This window comes from Lingula anatina, chromosome 2 (assembly GCF_051362555.1).
Source record: "Lingula anatina isolate TDL-2025a chromosome 2, LinAna3.0, whole genome shotgun sequence".
In the NCBI taxonomy this organism is placed as follows: Eukaryota; Metazoa; Brachiopoda; class Lingulata; order Lingulida; family Lingulidae; genus Lingula; species Lingula anatina.
Genome location: NC_141768.1, coordinates 12,529,239 through 12,546,626, shown reverse-complemented (window position 1 = coordinate 12,546,626; position 17,388 = coordinate 12,529,239). Strand labels below are relative to the sequence as shown.

General features: G+C 38.5%; 1 protein-coding gene across 1 annotated transcript in view; it reads right to left on the bottom strand.

Moving 5' to 3' along the window:
• Window positions 1–17,388, bottom strand: part of LOC106161264 (uncharacterized) — a 298,900-nt gene that overhangs the window by 216,742 nt on the left and 64,770 nt on the right. The window contains exons 44-64 of the mRNA XM_087004995.1: window positions 15,944–16,231; window positions 14,603–14,850; window positions 14,025–14,283; window positions 13,527–13,869; window positions 13,126–13,268; window positions 11,856–12,082; window positions 11,395–11,625; window positions 10,863–11,110; window positions 10,347–10,557; window positions 9,056–9,188; window positions 8,481–8,774; window positions 7,877–7,943; window positions 7,275–7,466; window positions 6,358–6,732; window positions 5,945–6,064; window positions 5,118–5,555; window positions 4,115–4,162; window positions 3,733–3,810; window positions 2,936–3,418; window positions 1,538–1,606; window positions 128–283 (exon numbers count right to left, since the gene is read on the bottom strand). Coding sequence (XP_086861121.1) covers window positions 128–283; window positions 1,538–1,606; window positions 2,936–3,418; window positions 3,733–3,810; window positions 4,115–4,162; window positions 5,118–5,555; window positions 5,945–6,064; window positions 6,358–6,732; window positions 7,275–7,466; window positions 7,877–7,943; window positions 8,481–8,774; window positions 9,056–9,188; window positions 10,347–10,557; window positions 10,863–11,110; window positions 11,395–11,625; window positions 11,856–12,082; window positions 13,126–13,268; window positions 13,527–13,869; window positions 14,025–14,283; window positions 14,603–14,850; window positions 15,944–16,231 — 4,651 coding nt within the window. The remainder of the gene's footprint in view (window positions 1–127; window positions 284–1,537; window positions 1,607–2,935; window positions 3,419–3,732; window positions 3,811–4,114; window positions 4,163–5,117; window positions 5,556–5,944; window positions 6,065–6,357; window positions 6,733–7,274; window positions 7,467–7,876; window positions 7,944–8,480; window positions 8,775–9,055; window positions 9,189–10,346; window positions 10,558–10,862; window positions 11,111–11,394; window positions 11,626–11,855; window positions 12,083–13,125; window positions 13,269–13,526; window positions 13,870–14,024; window positions 14,284–14,602; window positions 14,851–15,943; window positions 16,232–17,388) is intronic.

Here is a 17,388-nt window from a genome sequence, read left to right as displayed (position 1 = left end):
AAATCCATATTTAAACACAGACTCGGTGAAAACAAAAATGAAGCATGCAGGGTGGGGTGGCTGAAAACCAATTAAAATAAATGATAACAATGAGAAAACAACTGCACACAGGTCATGCGATATGAACCTTTCTGCAGTGGGCTGTTCTGGTAAAACTCTGCTCTCTGTGGAAACCTGGAGTGGTGCCCCTGGGACAGGTGCACCTACTGGAATAGTCACCCTCATTGGCTTAGGGGGTACCTTAGGGGGTGTGGTTGGTCTAGCCTTCCTCCATGGTGCAGTTCTACAATAGGGAATAAATAGAGATTATAAGCAATCTGGATTCTCTGTCAACTTGAAATTGCCACAGTGGATTCCATGTAATACATCTGGCCAGAGAATTATATAATAGGAAGGTCATTTCTGTTCACTCTACATATAATAACGCAATGGTATACCACGGTATCATAAAATAAATGGCTTTTTTATGAAAAATAAACAATAGAAATGATATGAACATAAACCTATTCATAAAAAACATACAGAAAATGATCATAAAAACTGCAACTATTTAACTACAATAATACCTAAAAAATGACAAAAAAAAAAATCATAGAATGTATAAAATCTGAAGAATGATATAAGCAAAACAGTGATCATTAAATATGTGTTTACCAGTCTATAACTCTAACAATGTGCAAAATGATAAAAATTAGAAATTATAATTAACATACAAGCAAACAGATTACATAAGTGTCAACCCCATAACCAAACAGACAAAACAAGCAAGCACATTTATTTTAAAGATAGCTTTTACACTGAGATCCAAAAACGTGACCCAATTAGAGGTGAAACATAAGTTAACATGAAATATTAAGCTATAAGCTGTAAATGCATGCAAAAACATAGCTTTTATAAATATAATAATATAAGGAAACATTTAAGATTAGTCATAATAGCAGTTTGTTAAACAATTTTCAACATGTAAACAAATACTGAAACATTAAAAAATAAGAAGAACGGTAAAGGAAACATTTGCATACAATTAAATGCCTTTCGTTAAGTAAGTAAGTTAAGTAAGTACTGCAATGATATTCCATTGACTTAAGTCAACCTGCCAGTTTAGGATATGCAGTTAAACAAGACAATAAGCACATATAAGCATTAAAGCATTTCTCCCATGATGTGAAACTGGCGAAGCGGTGCACATGTTCATACATAAAGCCTGGTATATCACAAGATTATACACTCAATAATACACTGCCAAACTTTTAGCCATATAATAAGTAGAAGATAAAAATCAAAACTGACAAATAAACAATAGAAAAGGTGATGGGTTAGCCAAAGCACTATGAACATGGGCATTTGATTTCACTTAATGGTCATCCAAATAACGATCACCATTCAATAAATAATGGGTTGTTTGGAATCTGTTATAAGTAAAAAGAACATTGATGCCTATTTATATATGGTTAAAAGTGCTGTGAGACAGTAGACAAAGACAATTGTACAAGCATGATATGATACCAAGCATTAAGCAATGAACAGAAAATGCTACCTTTCTGTTGGAGTGTCCACAGAGACCACCTGTAAGGCGGTAGGCGCTGGCGCAGGAGGGGCACCAGGTCTGAAATGTCACAACAGCAATAAAGGAATGACACACGCTTACCCTGTATCATCTTCAAAATAAATTTAATATATCCGTTTTTTGAATGTGTGTGTGCACTTGTGGTAGACAGTCATAGCACATACAATAAGAGATGTAATTTTAAAGTTAAACATTTAAATTTTACTGGCCAATAGATCATAAAGCAAAAGCTTCTCCCAGCAAGAAATATAGAGTGTAGCAATCCTCAACACCAAATGCCACCTGATTTAAATATAATTGCAGTCTGTAACTAAAGTTTTAATAAACCAAAGCCAACAGAAAATCCTGAAAGTTGGAAAGCATTACATTTTCAAAGCAAGATTCTCTTCAAAAGGAAAACCTCTTATACTCCAGGCTATAATTGGATATATAAGCAGTCCCTAAAGCAGAGCAAAATACATGCAAAAATTAAGAAAACTCTCCTCTGAAATAAAATGACCGTTAGTTTGTTAGACATAACTTTAAGCATTTGTTATTATAAGCAAGTGTTCGTGTTGCCCCATCTGCCCCAGTATGTATTAGCAGATAGATGGCGCACCTGTCATCTTCCTGCTGCAGCGCCATCTGCTCAACTGTGACTTCAGTTTTCTGCTGAGGAATATCTTCGAAGGGCTTCTGGGAAACATCATCAGACAGGGGTCTCCATGCAGTTGTTACTGACACACTCAATTTACCAGAGTTAAAATCATCCACAACATCATCAAAATCTGTTGGCTCAAAGTTTTTGAAAGCATGCTCAACAGTATGCACAGTTTTTTCACTATCAACACTGATAGCAGTGTCATCCTGTCCACTGACTGCATTATCCGTCTCTATACTTTCAAAAATCTGTTCACTTTGAACCCTGGTCTCAGTAACATTATGTCTTTGTTCACTGACTATCTGAGTACTGCCATCAAGTTCATGGTCAGCATGGTCATCACCAATAACAACTGCACCAATTTGTTCAGTGCCACCAGCATCACTGTAAACATCTATTTCTCTATTACAAAGCTCAACATCATCATAATCATCATCATCATCATCATCATCAATGCTTTTAGTAGATATCTGTTGGAAATGTGTTACAGGATCCAAATCTTGTTGAATCATGCTAGGGTCTTCAAAGTCATCTGCCTTAACTTCTTCACTAAAAATGCATGCAATCAAACATTGAAAAATCAACTAAAATATTCAAACATGATAACTTATTAAATAAAAGTTATGATGAAAATTGCCAACTCACTATGCTGAAACAGATTTAAAGGAACTATCGAGCAGAAAGAAAATACTAAAAGGTCAAAGGCAAGCAAAGAAATAAAGACAGACCTCTTGTCAAAAGAAACTTGGGCGGCAACCAGCTTAGGTGGAGATGGCTGCCTAGGCTCCATCGACCTCGGCTCAAAACCTTCTGAAGTCACAAAAGGTGGTACACCAGATGGTTCAAACCCACCTTGTGCCGGGGGAGGGACAATAGAAACCCCACCTACAGGTGCACTGACATGCCTCCATCCTGGGCTTGCCCCTGCAATAGGTGGCAGCACATCAGGAGGCTCCCACTCTGCAGTTTCTGCAGGAACAGGTGCAGGAGGCCATTCTACTTTAGATATGGTTTTAGGGCGCCTCCTGACAGGAGCTGGAGGTGGCTGTGGTGGAGCAAACTCCAGCTCAGCCCAGGTTGGCTTAGGGGCAGTTGGAGGTGGAGCTTTCTTAGGAGGTACCACCTTGAAAGTGACAGGTTTGGGTGGTGGAGGTGCTGGAGGAGTGAAGGCAGCCACTGCTGGCTTGGGGAGCACAGGTGCCTGAACTGGTCTGAAATGAGATAGTTGGAAGTAGAAGAAGACAAGCATATGAAATGTAGAAGGCAATAAGAACAAAAAGAAAAGTAAGAATTTAACAATTGATATGGAAGTAAGATATATTAAGTTTTGGAAAAGTTGTGTCCTTCTTAAGCAATCTGAAGTTTATGTTGCCTTGCTGCTGACATGGAATAACAATATTTCATTGAGAACTTATCAACATGACAAACACAAACCTATTCAAACTTCAACATCATATTGGCTCAGCCTTTTGTTACACTTTGACAGATAGACAGTCCATAGACAGACAACCACATGGGAACAAACCTGATTTCAGGCGCAGCCTCTGTTTTAACAGGAGTAGTGGGAGACTCAGGAGCAGGTGGAGAGTAGCGCTCTACGTGCCTTAATAGACAACCAGAGGTGTGTTAAAAAGAGCAGTATTCAAAGGTGAGAAAAAGGTATAAATTAAATAAGAAAGTTGCTAAAAATTAAAAGAGAAGAAGTGATTTAAGGTGTTAAGAAGATATTAGGAGTACATAATAAATGTTACAATTCAAGTTTTGAAAATATGAAAGTTTAGTATGCATAGTACAAGTATAGATCAATGTTTAAATAACAGTGTTACTGTCGCTGTAATGAAATTAATATGTAAACTTAATTATGTTAAGTATTTATTTCATTTGCATAGCTTCAAAAGAATATCAACCTTAGCTTAACCATCCAATGAGGCTTAGGCTCTTCTTCCTCCTCCTCCCTAAAGGAAAGAACAAAATGGGATTAAATAACTATTCTCTTCATTTCATCAATGGCCATGCTCTGCTGGAAGCTCCATGCTTCAAAACAACAAAACGACCTTGAAAAACAAACTAAATCTAGAATATGGAAAAAGTTAGAAATTATGAATACAGGTCAAATGATTTAAAAACTACTCAAACCATGCTGATCAAAATGATGTAGGAAAGAGAAACGATTAGCATTGCATTAATACCTATTGGGTTGTAAAGAACCAACACAGAAACAAATAAGCAAAATCCTCCTTTACATGATCTATGCATCAATGTTCAGCATAGCTCACATTTTCTTATCATAAACTTTGATCACAACGCATAGCAATAACACTTTGAAACAGATCAATAAGCCATCAGTCAAACATCTTCAGCCCTTAACATGAAATCCAATGCCTCCATGCAAAAAACAAAAAACAATAAAAATAGTAACAGTTGGTAACAGAAGATGATATCCATACAGTTGAGGACCAACCAACGAACAATAACAACAGGTGCTATCTTGCATTATACAACTGACATTATTCACTGATAATATTACAATAACCTTCATCATTCAGTGCCAAGAGAGAAAAAGAGCCTGAGTGAATTATCTACTGTCTGTTATCTATCCAAGTTTCATAACTCAACCACCAACACCTGATATGGAATATCTGAGAACATCATGCACACCAGTGCCAGTTTGGCCAAGAACAGATTAAAATGCCTTGCATAATTTTTATACAGTAATTTGAACCGAAGTGAAAGTGAACCAAGAATGAAAACCGACCAAAAGTGACACTACACCAAGCTTTCAATGCACAACCATCAACTGCATAAATATATAATGATAACAAAGGTGATATGTCCCTATTTTGAACAGAAATGACTTTCTTGCAAAAATACTGACAGTGAGTCTACCATGCCAAGAGAATAGGTAAGCACCTCATGTCTACATCGAAAACATCACCATCCTCCTGGACTCCATTCCACTGAACTCCTTCATCCAAATCTCCATTGTTCCATGGCTTATAAGGTTTATCAGACATAATATTATCTTCAATGTCTTCAGCATCTACCTCCATGGGGTAAATAGCAGGAGGGACAGAACCCTGAGACTTCCAATGGGGGAGACTGATATCAGCTTCAGGGTTAGGGGTGGTTGGAGGGGTCTGGGTCTCATGAGGGAACATCTCAAGACCTTTGTCACCAAATGCAAAAGCAACTGTCGGCTCAGGTCTTTGGGAGATATCATGAGGCAGGAAGTTCAACAAAGTCATCTTGGCCTCTGACAAACTGTGAGGTAGGCCTCCCTTTGATGGGACTGGCACATCCTTTGGAGGAGGGCTTTGGTAGCCATTGGCATATAGATCGGGCTCAGGACTGAAGGTGAAAACAAAGGTCAATTATTGGCAATGATCTGATTACTAGTACTACTGCTCCATTCTCCTTTCTCAAAAGTACAATCTTGTAACCAAATCTTTTGAATAAAGTTCAATCAAAAAGTATCATGCGCACCCTTTTTCATCACTTTGCAGGAAATCACATGCTTGTTACTTTCACATTACTTGAGAGCAGACCTAATTCAATTTTTGGCATGCTTTTGGTAATCACACTAGCAATATAATCTGCTTGACTTCAATCTTGAAAAGAAGATAAATCCATGCTTTGACCTCTAATTACACTCCTTAATAAAGTTAGTGGTTTCTAAATCTATGGTTGGAATAAAGTAATTTATTTTCCATCTCCACACCATGCAAATACCAACAGACCTTGATTTCTGTAGATCTATCTCCATCATGGACCTCTCTGTGGGGATTCCCTCTGCAGATTCAGGGCTCATAGGAATGAGCCACTCCTCTTTGTGCCTTTCAAGCATCTCCTGCAATTCTCTGTGGAGCAAATATGAAGATAAGCAAAAGTGTTAAAACTAATTCCTCCTCAAGAGTGTTGGGAATGTCTACAAACAGTCTACAACTTCTTCCAAGGGATTAGAACTCCACTATAAGAAGGTTTTAACAGTTACCTTGAGATCTATAGAATGTATCTGCTAACATTGTTTACACATCAGTAGAAATAAACACCTTCATCATCTTGGGTACAGTTCATGAAACAATTTTTCAGAAGAGCAAGAATTGTACTTTGAACTTGGACCATGCACAACAAACATGCCATCTATGCAAACCTTGTGAAGTCTGTGTAAGCTGTGATCTTAGCTATGCCAGATGCATTCTCATCAGAGTAGGAAATGATCTGATAGTAAGGAGGAGAGCCAGGGTCTGGTTTAAGTGGTGAGGAAGGTGGTGACTTTTCTTTCACCGGTGTGCACGGTGGTGATTTGGCCTTAACTGGTGCACTTGGTGGTGCTTTGGGCATAACTGGTGAGACCAGAGGTGATTTCGGCTTCGCTGGCACAACAGGTGGTGTTTTTGGCTTAACAGGTGAAGTAGGTGGTGACTTAAGTTTAACTGGAGAACTTGGAGGTGATACAATCTTCAGCATCTTACGCTCCTTGTCTAACTGTAGTATAGTGATAGGTGGAAGATCAGGAGAAGTTGCTCTACAGAGAAGAGAAGAGAGAAGGGGAGTATAGTATATAGAAAGAATTAAGCCTATATGTCAGCTTAAAATATTGCAGTGCAATTTTCTACTGGCATGCAGGTGATCTGCCTTAACATGTCCTCTCATCTTTTCACAGAAACACAACAGAATGATTTTTCTATTTACATATCTAAACATGCCCCTGAAATTTTAGTTGAATTTTCTTCAATGAAACTTGAAGAAGTTTCCAAAGTAGGCCATATAAAATGGCTACTTAAAGGTCACATGCGTATATACAAATCTAATGATTTACCTTTGCAAATGTCTACAGATTTTGCAAAAAGCACCAAAAGGTTTCATTTTTCATGTGCTTCACATCATGCATCGAAATAGCACTGACAGAGTGCAGGGAAATACACATGCTCATCTCAGGTGAGAAGAAGAGCATCTCTATCAAAATAAGAAAAGACCAAAGAAACGGGGGCTTTAGACCTCTTACGCTGAACCGACAACAGACATGCATGTACCACATCTAGAAACTCAGAACATGCCACATCAAACCTTGGCAAATCCACATAGTTTATAATCTTAGCGACACCACTAGCATATTCGTCAGAGTAGCCTATGATCTGATAATATGGAGGGGAGCCCGGGTCAGGTTTGTCTGGGGAGCCAGGTGGGGACCCCAGGTCTACCTCCATTGTTTCCTCAGTCCTGCGTATGGCAATAGGTGCAGGTGAGACAGGCAGTGTGCTACAATAAATGGCAGATGGTCAAAAATCACAAAAACCTTCAGTTGTATCTATCAATACCATTGTAAATACGCTATCAAAAATTCAGTCACCACATATTATTGTAAGTCAATATCTCTTTGTCTGAAATAGCATATTGCTGTTTTTTAACTTCATATAGCAAATTTAACTAACCTGTAATACAACATGTTTAAAAGTCTAAAAAAAAAAGCAAAGTCTGCAAAGTAAAAAATATAATAAATGTTGACATCTGGCATGTCTGTCACCCAGCTACATAGTTTTAAACAGGAGTTTTTAACCTGAAAAGGAACATTCTGTCTCACTTTAATATCAAATATAGACAATTCTTTATTTGTAGTAAATTTTACACAAGTGTTTGCATTTTATCATTCAAATTAAGTTTATTCTTACCCTGGTGCCACAGCCTTGGCCTTGGGAATGTTCAGTTTCCTTTCTGGTTCCTTCTTCTTAGTCTCGACTGGAAATGAATTTATAAGATCTTCAATTTTAGTCCCAAGCCTTTAAAACCATCCATTTTTACCATACTTAATCAAGGTGTCTTGCTATGATACAATACACAAGAAAGCAGAAATGATCCAAGCATTTGCTGAAGTTAAAATGACCTGACACTTTCTGGACCACACCTGGACAAAGACCCTATTACTACAGAAATGGATGACCTTATCTCTAATATACTGAGTCAATCACCTGTCCAGGTGCCAGTCAGTTAACAATCCAATTACCCCTAACTGGGTGTCAAAAACACACAGCTAATACCCCTATTAGTTCTACAGAGTGATAGTCATGTTTAAAGTTGAACTTTTTTCCTTTTTCCTTTGCAAATAAGATCTTCTTAGTGCCATCATACGAATTTCAGAAACATACAGTTATCAATATGTTTAAACAAAAATAAAATATTCTGCAGATCCTGAGCCTACCTGTTACAGTTAATTTTGATTTATCTAAATAACAAGCATATGCATACACAATAATTCCATTCATTCCTTCTTTTTACCTTCTACAGTGAGCTTGGCCCTGGTAGATGCACTGCCAGCGATATTAACAGCAGAGCACTGAAACCAGGCATTATCAGAGCCATCGGGGTTATCAATATACAGAGAAGATCGGCCCTGGTCTGTCTCTACCCTGTACTTGTCTGTGGGGGTGATGTAGATGCCATCCTTCTGCCAGCTCATCATGGGCACTGGGACGCCTGTGGCTGCGCAGTGGAAGGTGACTGGTGTGTGCGCCTTCACGGAGATGTTGTGCATGCGGTCTGTGAAACGTGGTGGCATAAGGTGCTGGGTCTCTGTCATAATGATATGGTAATTTTTTAATGAAACATTGTTTTGAGGGTCAATATTTTTAGTTACCCTTAGCAATGTATATCAAGGTCATATACTTTTTGCAGTACATGCCACCATTAAAACTGACAGAGAGCAAATTGACATTTGGACAATTCTATAAGCACTAAAAATAATTCCAAATAGATACTGAATATTAGAGCCTCAAAAAATTATTTAAAAATAAATAACAACATATCTGCATGAAAAAAAGAAAACTTGACAACTACAATACAAGTTCACTCACGCAGTATGTTCAGGTTGACCTGGAACATGTCAGTGCCACCCTTGTTGGTAGCAATGCATGTGTAAGTACCAGCCTCCTGCTCTGTGACCACCCTGATGATCAGAGAGTGAACGCCTTCTTCATTTACAACAACCTGAAATACAGTGGATTAGTGATTACTGGTAAAGTAAACATCCTTCATAATCAATTAAAAAGTTCCTCAAGATATACTCACAAGATGATAAAGGATGTGGGTTATTTTTTAAAGAAAGTTATCTTCAGAGGTAAAGTGTCCAGGCCTTCCCAACTACCAGACTCGGCACCTACAGGTCCAGTATAAACCGGTTTATCAGAACACACTACCCGTTTTCAAGGTGTGTGTCAGATCGCATTACAGAGTATCAGCCACCACACCGATTTTGCCTGGTGCGCGATGTGATAGCAATGATCCTAAGCGGGGTTGGAAAGTAGTGCATCTCATCTAGATTCATGCGCTGCTGCAATTTTCTCTGTTTATGTTAAAATCTGACAGTACCGCAATTTTTAACATAAAATTTAGGTTCGGACATAGCCATTGATGTTTTGTAAATAAGAACTTGCAAACTTATATATTAATTTAGAAAAGTAGACCTAATTTTGATAGCAGAAGCATATTCTGTCGGGGGTTAAATATTTTCGTGACTACCGGGATGGACGAGATTGAGGGCAGGGGTAATCCTAGAGAGGGGTGAGAAACGTCCATTGTTCTCGTCAGCGAGGCTGTCCTTTTTCAGGGTTTGTACGCACGGACAGAAAACTTAAGTATTGTGGGAACGTTACTAATGAAGCCACTGGTAGTACTAGTAGATATCAGCCTGTAGTCTTGAACAAGCGCCTCGATGACGAGTGAACAGTTGTCAAAAACAAAAGACCCAGGTGTGGTAGTTCAACTACTGTTGATGCGTGCCGCAACGACCAAACCTAATTGCTCCTCAAGGTCACAAAACAATAACCGGTACTGACGGCTAGGCTCGTCTTAATCATATAAGTAGCACGTTTCCACCCCCTGATTGAGGGGGTCGTCTGTTGTATTCATGCGACTCCTACTTGACGAAAACGAGGCGCGATACCAAGATGACAGGTAGGCTTACAGAATTTGTGATAGGGTATGACACTCTTTTATGCGATCTGACACACACCTTGAAAACGGGTAGTGTGGTCAGATATACCGGTTTATTCTGGACCCGTAGGTGCCGAGTCTGGTAGTTGGGAAGGCCTGAGTGTCTGAAGTGTCTTTGAGGCACCTCCCCTTACTACAGTAACTGCCTCTCACCTTGTGCACAGCATCATCCAAGATATGCACTCCATTCCTGTACCACTCCACAGCAGGATGGGGGCGGCCAGATACCATACAGTCAAACCTGGCCACGTGACCCTCTCTGACCTCTAGGTCTTGTGGGACTTGTCTAAAACGAGGCTTGAAGTGTCTCTCCTCAGTGCCACTTTCACTGCCTTCAAATGAGGAGACAGATGTTTTGCTCTCTCTACAATAAAAAGGTAGAATTGCAATGCTTAGATAATGGCCATATTCTCTTAAGGAGTAAGCAGAACATAAGACAGGGAATGTTTTGAGCTATCTTTACCAAGTATCATTTCTTTGAAACAGAATATAATTGTTCAGCATCTATTGGTTATAAATAGTTATTTTTCACTGTCATCATCAGTTAAAACTTAACAGCTAAAAACCAGAAAAAAACAAAAAGCGGAGGCTGCCTAATGTACAATGTCATATGAGCAGGAAGTTTACAAACTATTTCATTTCATAAACTAAGATTATATGAACACTTACCTTCTTCTCATTCGAGCAAGTGACTCTGGTCGAATATAAGAACTCTCATCAATCTTAGGCAAGGCATCTACATAGAGCTCGGCACTGCAAGTTGCCTTGCCAGCAGTGTTAATGGCTAGCATGGTGTAGTACCCTGTGTCATCGGGACGTGCTTCTTTGATACGTAAAGTCACATAGCCATCAGGTGAAAACTTGATTTCTATGCGGGGTGATGCATAGATCCGTTTTCCATCCTTGAACCATTGGATCTGAGTTTAAACGGAAAAGACTGTGTTAGCTGAGATACTAAACCAAGTAGTTAAAATGTGTTCCATTTACCTAAGCATCTTTCATATTAAAAAATTATAACATTATATGTTTTCCAAATAGAATTTTCTTATGCTTTCACTATTCACAGATGAGAATCAAAATTTTTTCCAACTGAATGGAATATACCACATCCCAAAAATGTATACCATAAACAACATTGTATGCAATGAATCAACACTGTATGCTCTATACCAGCTTCCCACCATGTTCAGGCCTGGCCTACCTTTGGTCTGGGATGAGAAGTTACTCTGCACACAAATGTAGCATCATTGCCCTCCATCAGCTTAAAGTTCTTCATGCTGGTCACTATTTCTGGGGCCTTGGCCAGACGGTCAGAGACACTCCTGTCTAGAGGCTCAGACTCATACTCTGCCTCACTGGCACTGGTAGTACGACCATCACGGACGTCAATCTCTGTCATCAAACGTTCTTCAAATTTGGACACTTTGAAGTGCTACAATGAAATACACAAATCATGAAAAATGATGAACTATACTACATAAATTTGCTACTCTTTAAAAATAAGAGCAACCATAACAGAGTACCTGGATTGTGATTCTTTTTCTTTTAAATATTCTTTCAATGAATTCAAAATAAATCCTCTAGGATATTTTCAATCATTCAATCACTTTGTTTTAAAAATGAAACTAAGCTTTATCAAACATGAAAGCATATTGTACTTACAGGTGGACCAGTTGGTGTCCTTCTCCTTGCCTCATCATCTGAAGTCATGGAGACATCAGACATGTAAGTGGGTTCTTTCTTTGGCTTGAAGAATTCTGGGACTGCCTTCTTGGGCAATGGAGACGTCATCCTGGTTTCTAGTTCTGACACCAGGGAGCGCTGCTTCTCCATTTCTAGAGCTTTTCTCTTAGCCATCTCTTCTTCTCTTTGCCATTCTGTGAATTTACCTACATCAGGGGAAACAAAGTTTTCAAAAAAATATGTAAAGTTTCATGACATGACCTATATTATATGTTCATAGCTACGTCTGACTACTTGTATCTTTAAAGACTCAATTTAATTATAGAAAAGTACAGCAGATTGGGTATAATCATTTTAATAGAATTATCATTTCTTTCAGGAGATGAAGCATTGAAGAATCTATTCTGCTAAAAAGTGACAAAAACTTCTACTTCTTCAGGCAGTTTTTTTTTTCAACCAGACAGGTAATCACATACATGTCTGACTCAAGACAGAACACTGAATACCTCAAATTACCTGTCAAGTAAAATAGTTCATAACAACCAATCAAACCATGATATGTGGGTCTTTACAAATCAACCACGAGTGCTAACCCACACAAATTCCAAATATCAAAGAGCAGACACTAAGATAAGAGCCTCTTAAGTTCAATGGTACAGTTGAATGATGGTTTTAAACTCAGTTCCTGACAAGACAGTGACTCATATAATTTAAAACTGAAGGGAAGATTTTAAGCTATCAGATAAATCACACCTTAAGCTAAATTTATATAACAGATTCAACACCTGAAGCACACCCTTGTGAATTCCATCATGTAAATGGTATAGTTAGGTGAATAACAACAGAGAAAGGTACTGGTTATATCTGGTGTTGATGATGTTTGTCTTTTTCTTTTCATATCAAATGCATTCTTTGGAATGATTTTTATTTTGCCAAAAAGTGATGGTTTCATACAGTGTTATAAACACCTCTTATATCTCAATTCCTTATAGAGTGAACAGTTCTCTAAAAGTTTCACTGTGACAATGCTAGGGCCGGTATATCAAACATTTCCAACAGCATAGAAGAAAGCTGTCATCAAGGTGAGACAGATTTTCAAGTCACAACATCACTCCTAGATCCTTTTGTGACAAGCCATCAAAACTGCACAAAAATTTGGATTTCTATAATTTTTTATGACCGGTATAAGCATCATGAGATTTTATGACAATTTTTCCGTTTCTTAAGTCTGCAAAACTACAATCATTACCTTGTCCTAGTAGATAAGCAGTGGCTGAGCTTTCCCCTACTGGGTTGACTGCAGTACATGTGTAATCTCCCTCATCTTCGGGATAACACACATTGATGTGGAGTCTAGTGATCCCTGTGAAGACGTCCACATCTATTCTGTGTCTAGAAAAAGTGAAGACATATGGTGAATTTTTTTGCAACACAAATAATATACATTGCCGAGTCTGGTGATGCAGACAGATTAAAGGAGTTTCATATTTGCATTAAATGGAAAGTCACCAATGACACTTTTTTAATTTTATATAATAATCTGAACTTTGACTCATATTTTGACAAGGAGTATTCACTCCACTGTACAAAAGCCACTATTTCATCAGCTAAATAACCATATCTGCAACAATCTATACAACAGATTCTTACCTGGTAGACTCTTTGATAGGGTGTCCTCTGTGGCTCCAGATGACCTCTGGCGTTGGTTGACCTGTCACACGGGTTGCAAACATGGCCGGATGTCCTTCCAACAAGGGTTGGTTGACCGGCTTCTCAACAATCTGTGGAACCACACCCTTAGCTTTTTTCTTTGGTGACGGAGGTGGCGGCGGTGGTGCTGGTGGTGCAACTGGTGCTGGTGCCACCCTTTGTACTGGTGGTGGTGGAGCTGGTGCTGCCACCTTCTGAGCTGGTGGTGGTGCTGCTATCTTCTGCACTGGTGGTGCTTTCACTGGTTTGGGGGGAGGAGGTGGTGCCTGTTTGACTGGGGCACCTAGCAAGAGAAAAATAAACTTAATTACACACAAATTTAAGGATTCTTTTTTTTTATTCCAAAAATTTGAAACAAAATCTTTCAACAATCCATGTCAATAGTTCCATTTTATCTCAAATTGCCATTCAAAATTCTTAAATCCCTATTTATCTTACCTTCAACCCTCAAGAAGCACTGTGTCCTCTGAGACCCATGAGCATTGGTAGCCACACACACGTATTTCCCAGAATCCTCCGGGAAGCATTCAGCAATGGTGAGTGTTGCAATGCCCTTGCTGTAGTGTAGCATGAAGTCTGGTGAGTGGTGGATCTCAACCTCCTCCCTGTACCACTTGATGATGGGCTCTGGGACGGCCTGGACATGGACCTCCAGCACAACCTTGTGGCCCTCTCGTACCACATGGTCGCGGAGAGGCTGAAATAATGTGAACGTTACTTTCATATTATGAAATATTGAAAAACCTAATGACCATAGAAAGAATAAAATATCCAAACATTATTATGGCACTTGAATTAAAATGCTATTTTTATGTTATGATTAACTGATAACCAAGAACCACCGTACATCATTTTAAACCTCATGATCATGGAAAGAGAACAAGATAGAGAACATGGAAAGAGAACAAGATATTCTTAAGATTATCTTAAAGTTATCATTCCCAACTCCTAACAGTAACTGAACCATGAGCTTATACTTGTGATAAATCTTTTAGCACATCAAGGGATTCACTCACCTTCATTATCTTAGGCATCCCTGGTTCAGGGCCCATCTTGGCATACTTTGGTGCCGGTGGGTGTGGTGGCGCTGCCACTGGTTTCTGTGGTGCCACAGCAACTTTTGGTGTAGGTGGAGCCACCGGTTTGTGTGGTACTTTCTTCTCTTGAGACAGGAAGACAGTCTGTTCTATCTTCCTAGTTGTCTCTTGCACCTGCTGCCAAGGTCTTGGGGGTGAGGGGGACGTACGCTCCCTGTCAGTGGGGACTAGGAGAGGATAGACACATTCACTAATTACATGTAATAACTATTAACAATATCATAAAAAGGGTGTATCATAAATTCATTTCAGAACTGTGTTTATAAAGGGAGACAAATTCAATTTCTTCTTTAACTTAGGGCCAGGTCATTCATTCTTGTGTGAAGCTAATACCATGATGTTATGGTGATCAATAGTTAATGACAAACTTGTTCTTGTTTAAAAAAGTGCAAAAATTGGTTAAAGCATGATATGATAAAAATTTAATCAACTATCTTGAGTGTTTTGTTCATTTTAAAAGTTGTTACTTTCATCAGGTTCTAAATCTACAGAAATTGATGAGCCATATTTGATATATCCTATAAATATAATTAGGAAGGAAGCTACTATAGTTTTATATTTTCCAGGTGTTAGGGTCTGCAGAAACATGGCTCAGATTATCAAAATCATAAACTGCTTTAACTTCATAAATATATCATGACCCCATAGTTGCTAAAGTCACTGTACTTTAAGTTAGTTTTGAAGCCAATCAAACATTATTCAGGTGAAGGGTAAAGAAACAGCATAATATGCTATATATATAAATTCTGCATCTAGCTTGGATTACAGCAGGATAACTGAGATAGGTGCTATATGTCTAGGAAAAGTTACATACAGGCGGCAGGTGTAGTATCCTCTATACTTAAACATCATACAAATCTCATATTATACAGACACTACAGGGAACCTTTTAGAAACAACCCTGTGCCCTCCAAAGAGTAACCTTGATATAATGCTTGCTCTAAATATCCCTCAAGCAGGCTAATGGCTGTTACTTTTCTCTGAACCACAGAATGGTTATTATATGTTAGGTTCATTAGGAATAAGGTAGTGTCAGACAGACTGAATAGATCATTTGGGAATGTCATAAAAAATCAGTGCTATTTCTATGTGGCCTATGTCATGGGCCTTTGTGAAGTTTTATTTTTACTGTCATTATCCTGTCTGCCAAAATCTCAGAAAAATTACAAAAAAATATTTTGGAGCAGGTCCATAACATAGGTTTTTCAGTCTGACTATTATTTCCTGAGACAATATTCAAGATACATATATTGTATGTACCTTCTACAATCAGCTCTGCCGTGCATCTTGCTTCACCAGCTGGGTTAACAGCGGCGACGGTAAATTTCCCAGAATCCTCATAGAAAACTTCGGGAATGTGCAGCGTGTGTAGATCCCCTTCCTGCAGGATTTCAAAATCAGGCGAACTGATAATGTGTGCGCCCTCACGATACCATGAGACGGTGGGTGTTGGTGTTCCTGCAACACGCACCATCAGCTTCACCGCCTTTCCCTCGTGAACTTCACGGCTCTGGAGACGCTGAGGGAAGCTGGGCGGAATCATGTTGGCTGCAAGTGAAAATAAGATTTTGTAAAAAGAATGTCAATGTAGAAATAGCTCATTAATCCTAAAACATTTCTTCACGTAACTATTTGCTGTTAAAATATTAATCATAGCCTTTATCGAGAAAAATATCAGGGTACAAGGATTTTTAAAAAAACAAACTTTACTGTAATAGAATAGTTTGAACTTTTTCAATTCATGAAGTTGTGTTCTAGTGTTTTCTTATTATATTTCATAATATAAAAATATCAGTTGGTACTGTCATCAAAACAAAATTATACTAAAGATCTCTGATGACTGAATAAAAATAGTTATTAACATTTTTCTTCAAAAATATCCATATAATTATGTGTAAGTACCAATGTTATTATCATATTAAATACCACAACAACTTTTACATAAACAAAATCAAAATCAGGTCAATTAAATTATGAAACTTTTTATTCTATAACTAAAGATAACCAAAGGATACCCATAAGGGTCTTATATATCATAACCATAATCTTAGAAAAACAATATCAAAAACAACACTCCACTTGCCTACTGGGTCTGGCACCCCCAGACTCCACTGAATTAACTCCTGCCACATGGCTTTCTATTGTAATAATCCAAGTATCGTATAATAATCCCCAAGACCTCACAGTAAAGAATACGAAAATCGAAAGTCCTTTGTCCAACACTTAATCAAGACAAGAGCCGACCATGTTAAGCCTAACACTATGCGGCTAGGTGTATATATATATACAAAAAGTTGACTGTTGGTGTTCAGGGAGACCTATGTACAGTTCCAGAGCCGGTGTAAGTGTGTGAGTGAGAAGAGGGCTGGAGCAGTGGCAGCAGCAGTGCTGAGCCCCCTGTAGCATCCTGGGAATGCCAGGCTAAGATTAGGTGCTTGTCAGCTGCAAAGGCGCAGGTGAAAGCTGGCAAAATAGGGAAAGCTGAATACAACTACAGCCATTGGGATCAGATTTCTGCACAACTTCCACTGTCAGTTTACCAGTAATAATCCCAGCAGGTTCTGCTCTCATTGAGAACTTATGGAATATGTTAAATGTCTTTAATAATCTATATAGTTTTTTTTTGTATATATCTCAAGATGTGACAGCTTAAGTGCGTGATGTTAATGGGTTGCTCCATGTGTTTTGTTATCGTTTGTGGTCAT